This window comes from Euleptes europaea, chromosome 2, assembly GCF_029931775.1.
Source record: "Euleptes europaea isolate rEulEur1 chromosome 2, rEulEur1.hap1, whole genome shotgun sequence".
Classification (NCBI taxonomy): domain Eukaryota; kingdom Metazoa; phylum Chordata; class Lepidosauria; order Squamata; family Sphaerodactylidae; genus Euleptes; species Euleptes europaea.
In genome coordinates, this window is record NC_079313.1 from 19929142 (window position 1) to 19946285 (window position 17144).

Genomic DNA, 17144 nt, shown 5'->3' on the forward strand with positions numbered 1-17144 from the left:
AGAGGGTTAATTTTTCTTGGGGTCCCTCTCTATGACCTTTCCTACAAACGTCCTCACTATGAGGGTAAAAAGGTTGTGCGTTTTGTAACCCTCACCTCCACAATTCTGCTATAAGCATAAACTCAGGTAAGTGTGTGTGTGTGTGTGTGTGTGTGTAAAGTGCCTTCAAGTCGCAGCCGACTTATGGCAACCCCTTTTGGGGTTTTCATGGCAAGAGACTAACAGAGGTGGTTTGCCAGTGCCTTCCTCTGCACAGCAACCCTGATATTCCTTGGTGGTCTCCCATCCAAATACTAACCAGGGCTGACCCTGCTTAGCTTCTGAGATCTGACGAGATAAGGCTAGCCTGGGCAATGCAGGTCAGGGCCAGATAAATCTACATATATCTAAATTCTCTACCTATCAAGTTCCGTTTGCAAGAGTCAAGGTTTCACATCGCTCCTTGAGTAATAATTTTTTGCTAAGGAATAAGGCGGCAAAATGCTGACAAAAACCAGGGAATTCAGAAACAGTATCCAAGGATGTCTGTAAGAGCTCTATTTCCCCCACGGCTATGGCCCAAACCCACCACCACCTTCTTCTTGGTATCTGAAATACTGTGTATAGTGCAGGACTAGAAATGGTTTAAAGGATTAATCTTACAGATCCTCAGGCTTCCCAATTCTGCACCAGCTAGTCAATTCTGCACTTGTTCAGCAAATGAGCAGACACAAGTGATAATTCCAGCTCTTATGAAGAAAAAGAAGAAGAGTTGTTGTTTTTTATATATGCCAACTTTCTCTACCTTTTAAGGAGAATCAAACCGGCTTACAATCTTCTTCCCTTCCCCTCCCCACAACAGACACCCTGCGAGGTAGGTGGGGCTGAGAGAGCCCGACGAGAACTGTGACTAGCCCAAGGTCACCCAGCTCACTTCATGTATGGGAGTGGGAAAACCAACCTGGTTCTCCAGATTAGAGTCCGCCACTCATGTGTAGGAGTGGGGAAACCAACCCGGTTCACCAGATTAGTGTCCGCTGCTCATGTGTAGGAGTGGGGAAACCAACCTGGTTCTCCAGATTAGAGTCCGCCGCTCATGTGTAGGAGTGGGGAAACCAACCCGATTCATCAGATTAGAGTCCGCTGCTCATGTGGAGGAGTGGGGAATCAAACCTGGTTCTCCAGATTAGACACCGCCACTCTTAACCACTACACTATGCTGACTCTTAAGCCTTTTCTTCAGAAATCAATATATTTAATACTAGAACTTAGTGAGGGGAGGGGGGCTAATGAAGTTGATGTGCAGTAGATGCAGGACAGACAAAAAGGAGGTACTTTTTTTTTTCAGCCAGTAATTAAATAATGAATATTGCCTGTGGATATTCTGATGGCCTTGAGCATGTGGATTAGACAGCTTCATGGAGTAGGTCCAACAGTGGCCACTAGCCATGATGACTGAAGGGAACCTCTACATGCAGATAGCCACTTCTGAATATCTGCGCTAGGGGGCAACATCAGAGCAGCCTTGGCCTCAATGCCCAGCTTATTAGCTCTCCATGGCAACCGGTTGGCCACTGTGTGAGATGAGATGCTGGACATGATGAATCCAGGATTATGTCAATATGATCAAGGCCATCCGAAGCTGCATGAATGCAGCAAGCAATCACCTGCCCTAAAAATGCTTGCACAGGAGAAGAGGAAGAGTTGGTTTTTATATGCCAACTTTCTCTAACACTTAAGAAAGAATCAAACTGGCTTGCAATCACCTTCCCTTCCCCTTCCCACAACTGACACCCTGTGAGGTAGGTGGGGCTGAGAGAGTGTGAGTAGCCCAAGGTCACCCAGCTAGCTTCATGTGTGGGAGTGGGGAAACCATTCCAGTTCACCAGATTAGCCTCCACCACTCATGTGGAAGAGTGCGGAATCAAACCCGGTTAGCCAGACCAGAGTCCACAGCTTTAAACCACCACTCTTAACTACTACACCATGCTGGCAAAGAGGCATTCTCATGAAAAAGCCAGCAAAAACTGGTTGTGAAAAATGCTGTCAAGTCATAGCCAACTTATGGCAACCCCATAGGGTTTTCAAGGCAAGAGACTAACAGAGGTGGTTTGCCATTGCCGGACTCTGAATAGCAACCCTGGACTTCCTTGGTGGTCTCCCATCCAAGTACTAACCAGGACCGACCCTGCTTAGCTTCTGAGATCAGATGAGACTGGGCAAACCTGGGCCATCCAGGCAGGGCAAAATCTAGCCTGGTGCTTAACTCGGTCCACACAGAGCCACTCTGTGCAATATTCCAGCACATCATAAGCTTCAGAGGCACACACCTTGCCATCCACTTACCTGCCACCAAACAGCTGCATCCCAAGCAGGGCAAAGACTACAATGAAGAGGAAAAGGAGGAAGAGCAGGCTGATAATAGACTTCATAGAACTCATCAGTGAGACCACCAAATTCCTCAAGGAAGCCCAATACCTGGAAAATCCAGACGTTACTGTAGCATGCTTCCGAAAGCATTGCAAAACGGTTCAAATATGGGCTGGCGTTCGGTAGCCGGAGTTCAGCCGGTGGGAGTGGGGGGGGAATACCTTTTTACGCAGTGGCGGACTAGGTTTAAATATACTGCTTGCCAGGAGACAAAGGGGGCCCACCCACAACTATAAAGCTATCATTTAATTTTTATAAGAAAGAAATAAAATTTTCAAAAAATACATAAGTGGAGAAAAAGTACAATTAAAATTCCCAGCTAAGCTGCATTGCGCAGTTGCAATAGAAAAGATCCAAGCCTATATAATGTATGCATTGGCCTCACATAACCCGGATCAGAATTATTTTTTCAGAGTTATTTATTATATTCATAAATATAAAGTATCCTCAAAAAATGATTATATTAAAAATATTTTATTAAAATAGTAATACAAAGTGAATTTTAGTTGCATACAGTAATAATATTGACACTTCTATTATATTTTCAAGCTACTAAAAGGTCATTAAGAGCCCCGTTGCGCAGAGTGGTAAGCTGCAGTACTGCAGTCCAAGCTCTGCTCACAACCTGAGTTCGATCCCAATGGAAGTAGGGCTGTTGATTCGGTTCGGCCCGAACTGAAAATCAGCCGAATTTCCCTTGATTCGGCGGTTTTTAGTTCGGGACGAACCGAACTCAAAACTGGCGGGCAACCGGGGAGCCGAATTCAGCGAGTTCGGGAGTTCACGAATAAATTCGGCCAATTCGGGGCCGTCAGTAAGCAGCATAACCTTCAGTAAGCAGCATTCTCCTCCCCCGGCCAATCGGTGGCCAAGCTGGGTCTTCTTCTGGCCAATCAGTCAGGACTGAGTACTGGAGGAATCAGCTGATGTGCGGCTCGGCCGGGGAAAGAGAGAGAGAGGGAAATCCTCGTGTATGTGTGTGCGGGGGTGCTTGTGCACTTTCTCTCCTTTCCGTGGCTGCAGGGGGCGCATTTTTTGGGGTACAGACACAAAACTTTCAGGGGATATTCAGACAAGCCTTCTTAAGAGACCACCCAAGTTTTGTAAACATTGGGTCAGGGCCCCCCGAGATATGGGCTTTCCCCTTTTCCCTATTGGGATGAATGGATCACCCTCGAGAGATGCATACATATGGATCTTATATTGGATACAAATGGAATCATATTGGATTACCCAGCCTCCCAGCCCCTCCTGCTGGAACAGAAGACAGCCACAGTAAGACCCCTTTGGGGGCTTTAATCTATAATTTTTCTTTTCTGTGTGTGTGTATGTGGGGAGGGAGCAGTTTCTGTGGGTGGGGGGGGGGAAGCCAAAGGGGGCTTTTGCCGGTTCTGCCTGGGGTGTGTGTTCCCCCTCCAGTCTCTCTCTCCCTGATTTGAGGGGGGGGCTTCATTTTTAATTCTTCAGGTTTTTCCTCATTCATAAGATCAGTTAGGTTATTTTGATGCTTGCTCAAAACTGGTTTTCAAATGGTGACTTAAAGAATGCAGCTGCATGGTCCCAAGTCCAATGCAAAAGGAGAAATTCCACCCCCTCCTGCTCATTATGCATAGCTAGCTGCCTCTGTCCCTTTCCATGGTATGCAAACTCCCAGGTGTCAGGTGTTGCTTTGCACTGTTGCAAAGGTGTTGCATTGCGTGCTTGTGTTGCTTTGCAGTTGTATTGTTTTGCAAAATTCTTCACACCTGCCCCACCCTTTGCATGTTTGCAAAGGGGTTGCTTTACAGTTGTGTTGCTTTGCAAAGTTCTTAGCACCTGCCCCGCCCTTGCTCTCATCAGCTGTTTGTCGGGGCTGGGAGCTTTGTGCGTGGGCGGCAAGCTCTGCTCAGAGACACATTAAGGGTGGGGGGGACCCTTTTCGGGGCCCATATCTCAGCCCCCCCTGAACCAATCTTTACAAAACTTGGGGGGTCTGGCAAGAAGGGTCCTTTGAAGCTCCTCTGAAAGTTTGGGACCTCTACCCCCAAAAATGCCCCCCCTAGAGCCGCGGAAAGGCGCAGTTGTGTTTTTAATGGCTTTATTCGGCCGAATTTTTCCCCCGAACTTTGAATTCCCGCCGAATTACACAGATCCAAAGTGGGGGAGTTCGGACTTCGGCATATCCCGAATCTAAACGGGCCGAATTCAGCCGAATCCGAACTATACCGAATTTTTTTAAATTCAACAGCCCTAAATGGAAGTCGGTTTCCGGTAGCCAGCTCAAGGTTGACTCAGCCTTCCATCCTTCCAAGGTCGGTAAAATGAGTACCCAGCTAGCGACCGGGGAAGGCACTGGCAAACCACCCCGTAAACAAAGTCTGCCTAGTAAACATCAGGATGTGATGTCACCCCATGGGTCAGGAATGACCCGGTGCTTGCACAGGGGACCTTTACCTTTAAAAGGTCATTAACATTTTAAACATATTGTCTAATGTTTAAGGGGACCCACTTCATCAGGGGCCCACAGGGCCCACTTGCCATCGGGAAAGCTGACACCGTGGCCAGTCCACCACTGCCCTTACACATTTGATTTCTGCTTGCCGCTTCAACCGGCGAGTAAAACGAAAGAGCATCTGAGGGAATGTTCAAAAGGGGAAGGGGAAGAGGAGTTGCCAGCGCAACAGGAGAGAGCTGAGGCACAGCCGAAAAGGGAAGAGGAATACTCGCTCAGGGGTGCTTCAAGAACACACAGCCGCTCCTGTTTGTTCTACTCACTTGGTAACTTTAAATATTCTCAGCAGCCGCAAGGCTCGTAAGACACTGATCCCAAAAGAAGTCCCCGGTCTGAATATAGCCCACACCACTTCAAAGATGCTCCCCACTGTGACCTGAGAGATTAGACACACAAAGAAACAGAAAATTAACAACAACAAAGGGGAAAAATCACACAAGTCTAGAAGGAAAAAGAAGAGTTGATTTTTATGCCCCGATTTTCTCTACCTTTTAAGGAGAATCAAACCAGCTTACAATTGCCTTCCCTTCCTCTCCCCACAACAGACACCTTGTGAGGTGGGTGGGGCTCAGAGAGTTCTGAGAGAACTGTGACTAGCCCAGCAGGCTTCATGTGGAGGAGTGGGGAATCAATCCCAGTTCTCCAGATTAGAGTCCACCGCTCTTAACCACTGCCCCCACTCTGCCCACCTCTTGAAGTGAGATGCTCCAAACACCTGCATTCTTTCTCTCACTCACATTAACAAGCATCGATTGGACTATACTAGAAGTCCAGTGCCAGTGAGAGCCAGTGTGGTGTAGTAGTGAGAGTGTCTGACTAAGATATGAGAGACCCAGGTTCGAATACCCACTTGGCCAATCACACTCTCTCAGCCTAAGCCACCTCACAGGGTTGTTGCAAGAATAAAATGGAGAAGAGGAGAACATTGTAAGTGGCTTCAGGTCCCCGATGGGGATAAATACAGGGTATCAATGGAGTAAATTATATATATTGGAGTAAATTATATATATTGGTAATACAGGGTGGGGGGGATGCTTAATGAAAGAACACTCCTTTGTTTGGAAATAAGAAGAGTTGGTTTTTATATGCTGACTTTCTCTACCACTTAAGGGAAAATCAAACCAGCTTTCAATTGCCTGCCCTTCCTCTCCCTACAACAGACAACAGACACCCTGTGAGGTAGGTGGGGCTGAGAGAACTGTGGCTAGCCTAAACTTCATGTGGCTTGCTGGCTTCTTGTGGAGGAGTGGGGAAACAAATCCAGTTCACCAGATTAGCCTCCGCCGCTTATGTGGAGGAGTGGGGAATCAAACCCGGTTCTCCAGATTAGAGTCCACCGCTCCAAACCACTGCTCTTAATTACTACACCATGCTGGCTCTCAAAAGGCCAGTTTTGTGAGGATCTTAGCCGACCCAAGCTCCTTTTCATGTACTGGGGAAGGACACATAAGCCTTAAGGATGTGACATCAAGATGGTTGTCAAGAACACATCTGGAGGACAATGGTGAGTCCATTCATGCTTGATGGCCCACTACAGGCAAATTTCTCCTCAGTCTGACACTTTTGGTGCCCATTGTCCAGGAGATGCTGGTGGTCCATCTTCTGTGCCTGCACCCCTCACCTAGTTCTCCACACAACTTCCAAACTGTTAAATAACTGACATGAACCTGCACAGTTCTTCCTCTTCCATCAGTGGCGCACAGGCTGAAGGGACAGAAAGATTTTGGTCCCCTTCCCCCTCCATACCGCAGTCCACCAACCTGCATGGGTCCTGTGACCCCAGAATGAACTTTATCGGGATTGGAAGGGACTGATGGGGAGTGGGAAAAGGAAGAAAAATAAGCAGTTGTCAGTGGCTTCTGTGGACGGGTCCTGGGATCCAATCTACCAACAAGCACACTGGGTCTCCTCCTGCTCCTTGACTCAACTGTTAACAGCAGAGCTTTAGATAATTCTTCCTTGACCTCTCCCTTGAACACATGAAGCTGCCTTATACTGAATCAGACCCTTGGTCCATCAAAGTCAGTATTGTCTACTCAGACCGGCAGTGGCTCTCCAGGGTCTCAGGCAGAGGTCTTTCACATCAACTACTTGCCTAGTCCCTTTAACTGGAGATGCCGGGGATTGAACCTGGGACCTTCTAAATGCCAAGCAGAGGCTCTACCACTGAGCCATGGCCCCTCCCTTCCTCTGCCTTTTCCTCCAGAGCAGTATCTCCCGTTTCTTCCTTGCTTGCTGATCAGTAGTCCCCCATTTCCCTTTCCTTACACATAACTATTTGTAGCTGCTTGGGAAAGAGTCCAGGCTTTCCTGTTCCCTTTGCAACCAAGGTCGTTTATGCATGGGAGTTTTACCAGAGGTTCGTTGCTCATGGGACCCACACCTTCCTGTTGGGAATTTATGCACCAGCAGTCTCCAAGCTCAAATCAAGCCCCCGCCCCTTGAAATGCTGCTTTGTAATTGGCTTACTTGTGGTGCTTACTGTGAGAGAAAATCCCCCCCAAACCCAATTGCCAAATGAAAAATCATTTTAAGAACAACAACAAAAAAACCCAGAGCAATCTGAAAGGAAGGGGTGGGGGAGAAATCCAAGCCTCAGTTTTAAAATGCCTTTCTTCTGCTCAGAAAGAGCTTGGAGAAAGCAGGAAGTATTTCAATCCCCACCTCTTGACATGCTGCTTTATAATTGGCTGTGAGAGAAACCAAGCTTGGGTGTCCCGCACTTTGCCCTATTAATGGAGATTTCACCTGGGCTTTGCTCAGGGAAGATGCAAGAATCGGGTTAACAGAGGAAAGGGAAGACCCAGACATTGCGAGGGCTGGGCATGAGGTCATCTCTAATGGGCAGGAAACTCATGCATAACTCCAAGGAACAACCGAGACAGACCCATCGAAGGTGAGTGAAAGTACCCATGCATAAACAACCCAAGTTATCTTCCCAGGTCCATTTCTGTGAACAAATGCCAGTGCTGCAGACGTCTATTTCCCACAAGCCCATCGGCTCCCGTCTTTCTTCCATCCAGGGCATGGCCTGCTCCAGGCTCCTTGACAACAGATTAAAAAAATGAGCTTGGCCTTTCACCTGACATGTTTCACCATGACAAGAAGAAAGCACAAGTCTGAACACTCCGTTTCTTTGAAATGACTGTGCATTCCTTCCGTGCATAAATTTAGAACCTGGAGATGATGTAATGATACAAGGCTGGCACCCTTGTTGTTTCTCCGGGGCTTTGCTCATAGCCTTCCTGTTCTTTGCACTGCTTCCACTTACCCCACAGTCAAAGCAATTGAATGAAGAATGAAAGTAAAGGCGTGGCCCCATCCCATACATCTTCAAGGACATCTCAAGGAGGAAGAGGCCCAGAAATATAAACTCTGCATAGTCTGAAACATAAGAAAGCCAAGTGTGTTAGTTACACCTTTGCTTACATCATCTTTTATTGGAGCCGAGTAACTAGAGGAGGGCGACCAGAATGATCATAGAATCATAGATTCATAGAGTTGGAAGGGACCACCAGGGTCTTCTAGTCCAACCCCCTGCACAATGCAGGAAATTAACAACTACCTCCCCCCACATCCCCAGTGACCCCAACCCTCCCCCCACCATGCAGGATCCCACAATCAAAGCACTCCCGACAGATGGCCATCTAGCCTCTGCTTAAAGACCTCCACCACCCTCTGAGGCAGCACATTCCACCGTCAAACAGCCCTCACCGTCAGAAAATTCTTCCATGTTTAGGTGGAATCGCTTTTCTATTAGTTTAAATCCATTACTCCATGTCCTAGTCTATGGAGCAACAGCGAACAAGCTAGTTCCCTCATCAGCATGAAATCCCTTCAAATATTTAAACATGGCTGTCATGTCTCTCCTCAACCGTCTCTTCTCCAAACTAAACAAACCCAACTCCCTAAGTCTCTCCTCATAGGGCATGGATTCCAGACCTTGGACCATTCTGGTCGCCCTCCTCTGGACACGCTCCAACTTGTCAACATCCTTCTTAAATTGTGGAGCTCAAAACTGGACACAGTATTCCAAGTGAGGTCTGACCAATGCAGAATACAGTGGTAGTATTACTTCCCTTGATCTAGACACAATACTCCTATTAATGCAGCCCAGAATTGCATTGGCCTTAGCCTCTATATCACACTGTTGACTCATGTTTAGTTTGTGGTCCACTAAGACTCCCAGATCTCTTTCACATGTACTGTTGTCAAGCCAACTCTCTCCCATCCTGTGCCTGTGCCTTATGTTGTTTCTGCCTAGGTGAAGTACCTTACACTTCTCCCTATTGAAATCCATTTTATTGCTTATGGCCCAAATCTCCAGTCTATCGAGGTCATTCTGAACTCTGACCCTACCCTCCGTGGTATTAACTACCCCTCCTAACTTGGTGTCATCTGCAAATTTGATTTGCATGCTCTCTATTCCATCATCCAAGTCATTTATAAAAATATTAAATAGTACCGGTCCCAGGACAGACCCCTATGGTACCCCACTGGTCACTCCTCTCCAGGATGAAGTTGTGCCATTAATGAGCACCCTTTGGGTTCGGTTGGTCAACCAATTACCAATCCACCTAACAGTAGCAGTGTCCAGCCCACATTTTACTAGCTTTGTTTCAAGAAGATCATGGGGGACTTTATCAAAGGCTTTACTGAAATCAAGGTACACTACATCTACAGCATTCCCTTCATCTACCATACTTGTCACTCTTTCAAAAAAAGATATGAGATTAGTTTGGCATGACCTGTTTTTGAGAAACCCATGTTGACTGTCAGTGAACACGGCATTTCTTTCGAAGTGCTTACAGACCGTCTGTTTAATTATCTTTCCAAAGAATGTTGGGGGCAGCCCCTTTGAAGGGCCTGGCTCTTCCAGAAAGGAAGAAGGTTACTGCAGCGCTTTCTGCCTGGGCAATCTAGGAGGAGGGAGGCCACTGGTTGTCAGCATCATTCATCTTCAGGCGAGACATCAGCATTTCTCCTCCAGATTAGCCTGTCAGAAACACTGACCAGGAATGTCACAGGAGGAACTTTACAGCACCTTTCGTAGTGAAAGGCAGCTGCTATTCAGTAACTTACGCTAACAGTTCAATCCCTAGCAGATTTACACCCTTCTAAGTCCACTGCAGTCAATTGGCTTAGAAGGGTGTAACTCTGCTTAGGATGTCCCTGCAAAACAATAGTTTTACTGACTACCCCAGAGAACCTTACTACGGAATAAATCCTTATTCCATCATCTATCATCAGCTTGACTATGAGAAGACATAAAGGAGCTTCACGTCACGCCCGCACAGCAGGAAACAATATCCTTTCCTTTCCCTAGATTTAACAGCCACTGGGTACCCATCTATTACTCTACACTTTAAAAAGGGGAAATGAAATTGAATTTTTCCTTGACACTATAAAGAGAAAAGTTGCCGCATCTCTCACGCAATTGGCCAAAACTATTTGACGCAGATATCGCTGTCTCAGCTTCTCAGAGTATTTAGCGGTTTTATCCAGGGAGCGATATATTTATTTAGTGCAATATTATTTTGTGGACATGTTAAAACAGAATGGGCTAGGGAGTTTATTTGTTCTGGACAAAATGGGCATATCATCATTACTTTTTGCTTTATTTTTGAGATATTTTTTTAAAGTTTTTTGCGCAATTACGCAAACAGAAATCCTGCTCATACCAAGACCACATTATGATGGCTTTTGAGCAATTACGCAAACAGAAATCCAGCTCATACCAAGACCACATTATGATCGCTTTTGGTCTTCATCCCTCTAAACAAGTCTCACTGGTACAAGATTAACATTTTTGAGAAAAAATTAGGGAATTGCATGGGAGCTCCAGCGGATAAGATGCCTAATGCAGCTGGCAGTGATCCACAGAAAATATACAGTGATCCACAGAAAATATACAGCTCAGTTTCAACGACTTCCTTAAGGAAGAAAGCACAGCCAAGGATCTGGGAGACCTGGGGTCAAATCCCTGTTCTGATAGGATGCTCAGTGGGTGACCATTGGGCCAGTTTCTATCGCTCAGCCTCACAGGGTTGTTGTAGGGGCAAAATGGGGGACGGGAGAACCATGTACACCACTCTTGCTTTTTGGAGGAAAGGTGGAGCAAAAATATAATAGAGGGATGTATGAGGAATTCAAATAATTGCAAGTTAGCCTATGTAGAACAGTCACTATCTGCTATTTGCTTTGAAATTATCCCATTCAATGTCATTAAGCTAATGACTGGAAAAAAGAGCAAGAGTCCAGTAGCACTTGAAAGACTAACAAAAATTTCTGGTAGGGCATGAGCTTTCGTGAGTCACTTCTTCAGAAGTGAGCTGTGACTCGCAAAAGCCCATACCCTTAAAGACTAACAAAATATCTGGTAGGATATGAGCTTTCGTGAGTCACAGCTCACTTCACCTCGCCAAACACTTGCAATGTCCCTACGCTGTTCAGTTTACATTTGTTCTCCTGCCTGCTGCTTCCTTTGGCCACCATTTTGGCCCATGTAATGTGGTTCAGAGGCATCCACAACATCATCGTACCAGAGGAAGCACTGCTGACACCTTCTACAAAGCCAGGTGCATGGTCATCACCAATTGGATTAAACAGCAGTGAAAGCCAACGAGGTCCAGGGCAAAGAAGGCAATGGAAAACGGTGCAGAGAAGAGCCAGCCATTCAGGGAAAGGCACGGAATTGCACAGCAATTGCAAACAAGTGTTGCAAAGGCTGCCAAAAGGGAAGGTGCCTTTTGATGCAACGCAGTATGGAGTATTAGGAGAAAGGTTTGCACCGAGCTGCATCCTGCTCTTTAACAAGCACACCTTCATGATTACACTGGAATATATTTCTGATTTCAACTTGTGTCATAGTAGGATCAGGCACCACAATTGTCCTCGACAAGGGCCAGGGTTTTTTCGGCCTGGTGGAAAAGTCTACCAAGTAACATCAGGGCCCTGCAGGACCTAAATGAGGGCAGCCCCAAGTCTTTCCATCATCATAATTGTTGGCCTCCTCATCCTCCTGGCCTGGGGGTCCATTGCTGAACAAGCGGGTCTAGTGGCAGCGAATTAGAATAAAGTGCCATCTTGTTTTATTGTTATATGGAGTTGGGAATTTTAAAGTATGCTTCAATGTATGTTTTCATTGATGTTTTATTATTATGTTGTGACCCGCTCTGAGCCCGGCTTGCCGGGAATGAGGGCGGGATATAAGTGCAATAAATAAATACCTAAGACTGGCTTGGAGTAGTACTGAGAGGGTCAAAAGTCAGCCATGTGCCTTTTGTTTCCTGGAAACGGTGTGTCTTTACTAATGACCGCCCCATCCCCCTTCAAAGAAGTGATGGGTGGGGTGGGTTTGGTCTGCCGGTGGTGGGAACAGCCAGCCAGTCTACATTCATCCTTGGGCCTGGCATAGAAAGAGAGGCTAGCCCAAGGGAAAGGGGGATTATAGGTAGAGTTGCCAGGTCCTTCTTCGCCACCGGTGGGAGGTTTTGGGGGCAGAGCATGAGGAGGGAGGGGTTTGGAGAGGGGAGGGACTTCAATGCCATAGAGTCCAATTGCCAAAGCGCCCATTTTCTCCAGGTGAACTGATCTCTATTGGCTGGAGATCAGTTGTAATAGCAGGAGATCTCCTGCTAGTACCTGGAGGCTAGCAACCCTACCAATGGCACACACAACATGGACCCCCTCCACTTACAGAGAAGGTGAGTGAGCCACGCAGGTTGGTTGTGATGGACAATGGCCACGCAGGCGGTGTTGAGGGCCACGATGCTCAGGACGAGCCAATAGAACACCTGGGATTTCACCATGTGACGAACGGAGATGCGCAGGAGCCGCTCCTTGTGCCGGAAGTAGGAGGCGCCGTCCAGTTTAGCACTCTTGATGCTGGCCCGAGCGAGTGGGGTCCCTGCAGCAGAACAAGAGGGAGAGAGCTACCTTACACTGAATCAGACCCCTGGTCTATCAAGGTCAGTATTGTCTGCTCAGACTGGCACTGGCTCTCCAAGATCACTTTGACATCACTAAGGTCGTTCATGCATGGGTATTTTCACTCATGTTCGCCCCCCATCTGTCTCGGTTGTTCCTTGGAGTCATGCAAGAGTTTTCCATCCATTAAAATGACCTCGCTGCCAGCCCTCACAAACCCCCTGTTCCTCTGTTAACGCGATTCTTCCTTCTCCTGAGCTTAGCCCGGGTGAAATCCCATGCATAAGGCAAAGTGTGGGACACAGAAGATTGGCTTCTCTCACAGACAGAACTACAGCCAATCACAAAGCAGGGTGTCAAGGGGTGGGTATTAAAATGCTTTTTGCTTCCTCTGAGTTCTTTCTGAGCAGAAGAAAGAATTTAACAAACAAGCTTTGTGTTTCCTCTCCTCCCCCTTTTCTTTCAGATAGCTCCCTTTTTTGTTTTTGTTCTTAAAATGCCTTTTTATGCAGCAATTGGGTTTCTGGGGGGGACTTTTCTCTCACTACAGCCAATTATAAAGCAACATTTCAAGGGGTGGGGACTGAAATGCTTCTTGATTCGAGCTTGGAGATTGCTGGTGCATAGATTCCCAGCAGGAAAGCGTGCGTCCAGCGAGCAACAAACCTCAGGTAAAACTCCCATGCATAAACGACCTAAGTGGAGATGCTGGGGCCTGAACCTGGTACCTTCTGCATGCCAAGCAGATTCTCTACCACTGAAGCACAGCCCATCCATTCTGTGAAAGCCAAGGTGGAGATGGTTAAGCCAGCGTCTTTCTTACCTAGTTTTTTGTGCAGCCAGCAGAAGACTGGAATGCCACTGGCAGCTGAGTAAGATGCAGAGCTGGCTCTGTGGCCATTTATGCAGGGTCAATTTTGATGCTCGTTCAAAGCTCTGTTTTAAATGCGACTTTAAAAATGCTTATTCATGGTCCCGACGCAAATGGAGAAATTCCACCGCCCCCACTCGCCTGCTCCTTCATTTGCATAGACATTAGCATGTGCATAGCTAACACGCCAGGAGCCCTGTGGTGCAGAGTGGTAAGCTGCAGTACTGCAGTCCAAGCTCTGCTCACAACCTGAGTTTGATCCCAACGGAAGTTGGCTCAAGGTTGACTCAGCCTTCCATCCTTCCGAGGTTGGTAAAATGAGTACCCAGCTTGCTGGGGGTAAAGGGAAGATGACTGGGGAAGGCACTGGCAAACCACCCCGTAAACAAAAGTCTGCCTAGGAAAAGTCAGGATGTGATGTCACCCCATGAGTCAGGAATGACCCGGTGCTTGCACAGGGGACCTTTACCTTTTAGCTAACACACCACTGTTGTTTTGCATGGTTCCCTCTGGTTATTCTTCACAGCGGCGGTGGAGCAAAGACAAAAGGTCACGCTAAGTGGGCTCTTTTGTAATGCGAAGCAGGACTGCACTGGCTTCACAGTCACTTCTGAAATGACGGTTCAGCATACAAAATTCCCAAAAATCTGCGGGGCAATTCAGCCTGAAACGCGCTGCTAATTACCATGCAAAAATGGCCTGTGTTATGCTGTGTTGTGTCGGGGACACCGGCCACACTACTGCACGTGTGTGTGTGTGTGTATGTAAAGCTTCTCAACAAACAAGACAGGAGGAGGATTTTCAGAGCCCAGCTCCCTTCTCATTCTGTTGGGTTCAGCACTATATTTACAAGCCCTCCTTTCTCCCAGGGAAATGGGCCCCGAGGCAGGTAGTGGATTAAAGCCCATATAAATCACATAAAGTTTACGACAGAAAACCATGAAAAGTGCCAGCGGGAACCTTGTAAATAACATCCCTAAGAGACCCCTCCCCTATAAGAACCAGTAAACGCCACATAAAATTGCAAAAGAGATGGGACTTCCTTAACTTCTTCTGGAGGAGCTTAGCCTCACCGAAGCTTCGTCTGATCGCTTGCCTGCCCCTGCAGGCGTGCAGCCATATCCTATTTTTTTATTTAATTAACATTATGCATCTTAACCCATCCCGAAGGCTCAGCACGAATACCAATAAGTACTGAAAAGCAGAGAACACTGAGCTCCATAAAACCATCACTCAAACTTGGAAGCTAAAAAAAAACACCACACCGTTTCTCACTGCCAAATCGGCTCGGAATCCTTTGCTGTTGGAGTAAACCTGACCAGAGGTACAGGTGTGAACGCACTGTGTGGCCTTTTATGCAGGGACATTTCCATGTGGTGAAATCTTTTGATGATGCATATGCCTTTTCCGCCTGTCAGAAGTCACCTCACTCTCCTCGTGCATTTTGCCCATGTTTTCCAGATGCTGTTTTAGCCAGAATTTGGAAACTGGGGGCAAAATGCGCAGGGAGAGCGAGGCAACCTCTGAGGGGAGGAAAAAGCATGCATAATCAAAAGGAAGCCATGAAGCAGTTGGTGGGGGTGACCATGGGGAAACGATAGGGTTGCCAGGTCCTTCTCCTCCGGCAAGATGTTGTTTGTTTGAAAATGCGGGAGGCCGTTTGGTTGAAAGCACGCACCGACGCACGCACTCCACTTCCGGTTTAGAACCGGAAGTGCCGCCTTGCAAGGGGGCTTATACCTCTAAGTCTGAGTGGTAAAGTGGCCCTTTACCACTCAAACTAAGAGGTATAAGGCCCCTCGCGAGGCGCAACTTTCGGTTCTAAACCGGAAGTGATGCACGAGTTATGCATGCGAGCATGCATGTTTGCCCGCTGACCCTCAGGTGGTCGGCAGGCAGAGGGGTAAATTGCTGGGGGTTTGCCTGCCACCAGCGGGCACCTGGCAACCCTAGGAAACGACCCTGAATAAAAGGCCTATATTTTTCCCCTGTTCACCTATACTAAGAACTGCTTGATGCAGCGAATGATTTTTTTTTAATGCTCCGATGTTGAGATCTGTACTGCTGAACAATTCATACACAGTTTCTAAAAACTGAAAGAGCAATTGTTTGTTCTTTGTGTTAATTGGAAAACGGTGCACACTTTCCTACTGAAGAGGTTGCAGTTCTGTGCCTCCTTCTTTGAAGGAAGACATGCCCAGTCTTGAGACAACAGAACAATCAAGGTGCATTCTGCTCTCCAACTGAAGGTAGGGCGATGAGAAAGAAGAAAAGCTGGTTTTTATACCCCGCTTTTCTCTACCTTAAAGAATCTCAAAGCAGCTTACAATCGCCTTCCCTTCCTCTCCCCACAACAGACACCTTGTGAGATAGGTTGGGCTTGGAGAGTTTGGAGAGAGTGGGGAATCAAACCCAGTTCTCCAGATCAGAGCTTGTTGCTCTTAACCTCTACACCACTACACAGATGCACTTTCCCCTGGATGCACAAAAGCTTTAGTGAGGCACAGAGGAGGGAGTGTACCACCCCCCCCCCCGCATGATTACCTGCAACTGCTGAAATCCCCTCTTTTGCTTTGCATCTCCTCTCGCTATTTTCCCCTGCTCCTGATCTCTGCCCTTGCCCCATGTCTTCCCTTCCTCCTTATCTCTATAGCTAGGGTTGCCAGGTCCCTCTTCGCCACCAGCGGGAGGTTTTTGGGGCGGAGCCTGGAGAAGGAGGGGTTTGGGGAGGGACTTCTATGCCATAGAGATCAATTGCCAAAGTGGCCATTTTCTCCAGGGGAACTGATTTCTATCACCTGGAGATTAGTTGTAACAGCAGGTGATCTCCAGCCACCACCTGGAGGTTATGCAACCTCTCAACATGTATTGTATATCTTCAATTACAATGTGCAAACACTTACAACATACAACCTATAAACATACTATACACATAAGAAAACCTACTCTTACAACAATACAAATCAAAAGAAATAAGTCCATACAGATCCTCTGTTTCCATAAACTTGAACAACTAGCATTTTATCAAGGTTGCAAAGAAACACATCAATACTTTTGCTGACAAAATAGAACTCAATCTCCCGAGCAGGGGGAGGGAAGAAACGTGTCTTCCGGAATGTGTCAGAGTTTTCACCACGTTGTAGCTTCTTCAGCAAAATGACTTCCATAGGCAACATTTAAAATGCCTTCTTTCTTTTTGTAGCTGCTTCATTGTGTCAGCCTACAAACCTTCATCAAGTCAAATGATGCTCTTTTGAACCACCTGGAGGTTGGCAACCCTAGGCAGAACTGGGTCTGGAGCAAGAGCCCCATCCCTTGCAATGACAGGCTACATCTTACCCACAGAGGAGATATCCACACGTTCGTCACTAGAGTCCCGATTCATGGCTTCTGTCCGGTTCCTCTTGATGGTTGCCCTCCTGAGTACTGGGGAGGAAGGAAACA

General features: G+C 47.1%; 1 protein-coding gene across 1 annotated transcript in view; it reads right to left on the reverse strand.

Annotated features, from left to right (window-relative positions):
- Window positions 1-17144, reverse strand: part of CACNA1E (calcium voltage-gated channel subunit alpha1 E) — a 430764-nt gene that overhangs the window by 180442 nt on the left and 233178 nt on the right. Inside the window, exons 10-14 of the mRNA XM_056844152.1 lie at window positions 17040-17126; window positions 12600-12809; window positions 8172-8284; window positions 5164-5276; window positions 2326-2457 (exon numbers count right to left, since the gene is read on the reverse strand). Of these exons, the coding sequence (XP_056700130.1) occupies window positions 2326-2457; window positions 5164-5276; window positions 8172-8284; window positions 12600-12809; window positions 17040-17126 (655 nt within the window). The remainder of the gene's footprint in view (window positions 1-2325; window positions 2458-5163; window positions 5277-8171; window positions 8285-12599; window positions 12810-17039; window positions 17127-17144) is intronic.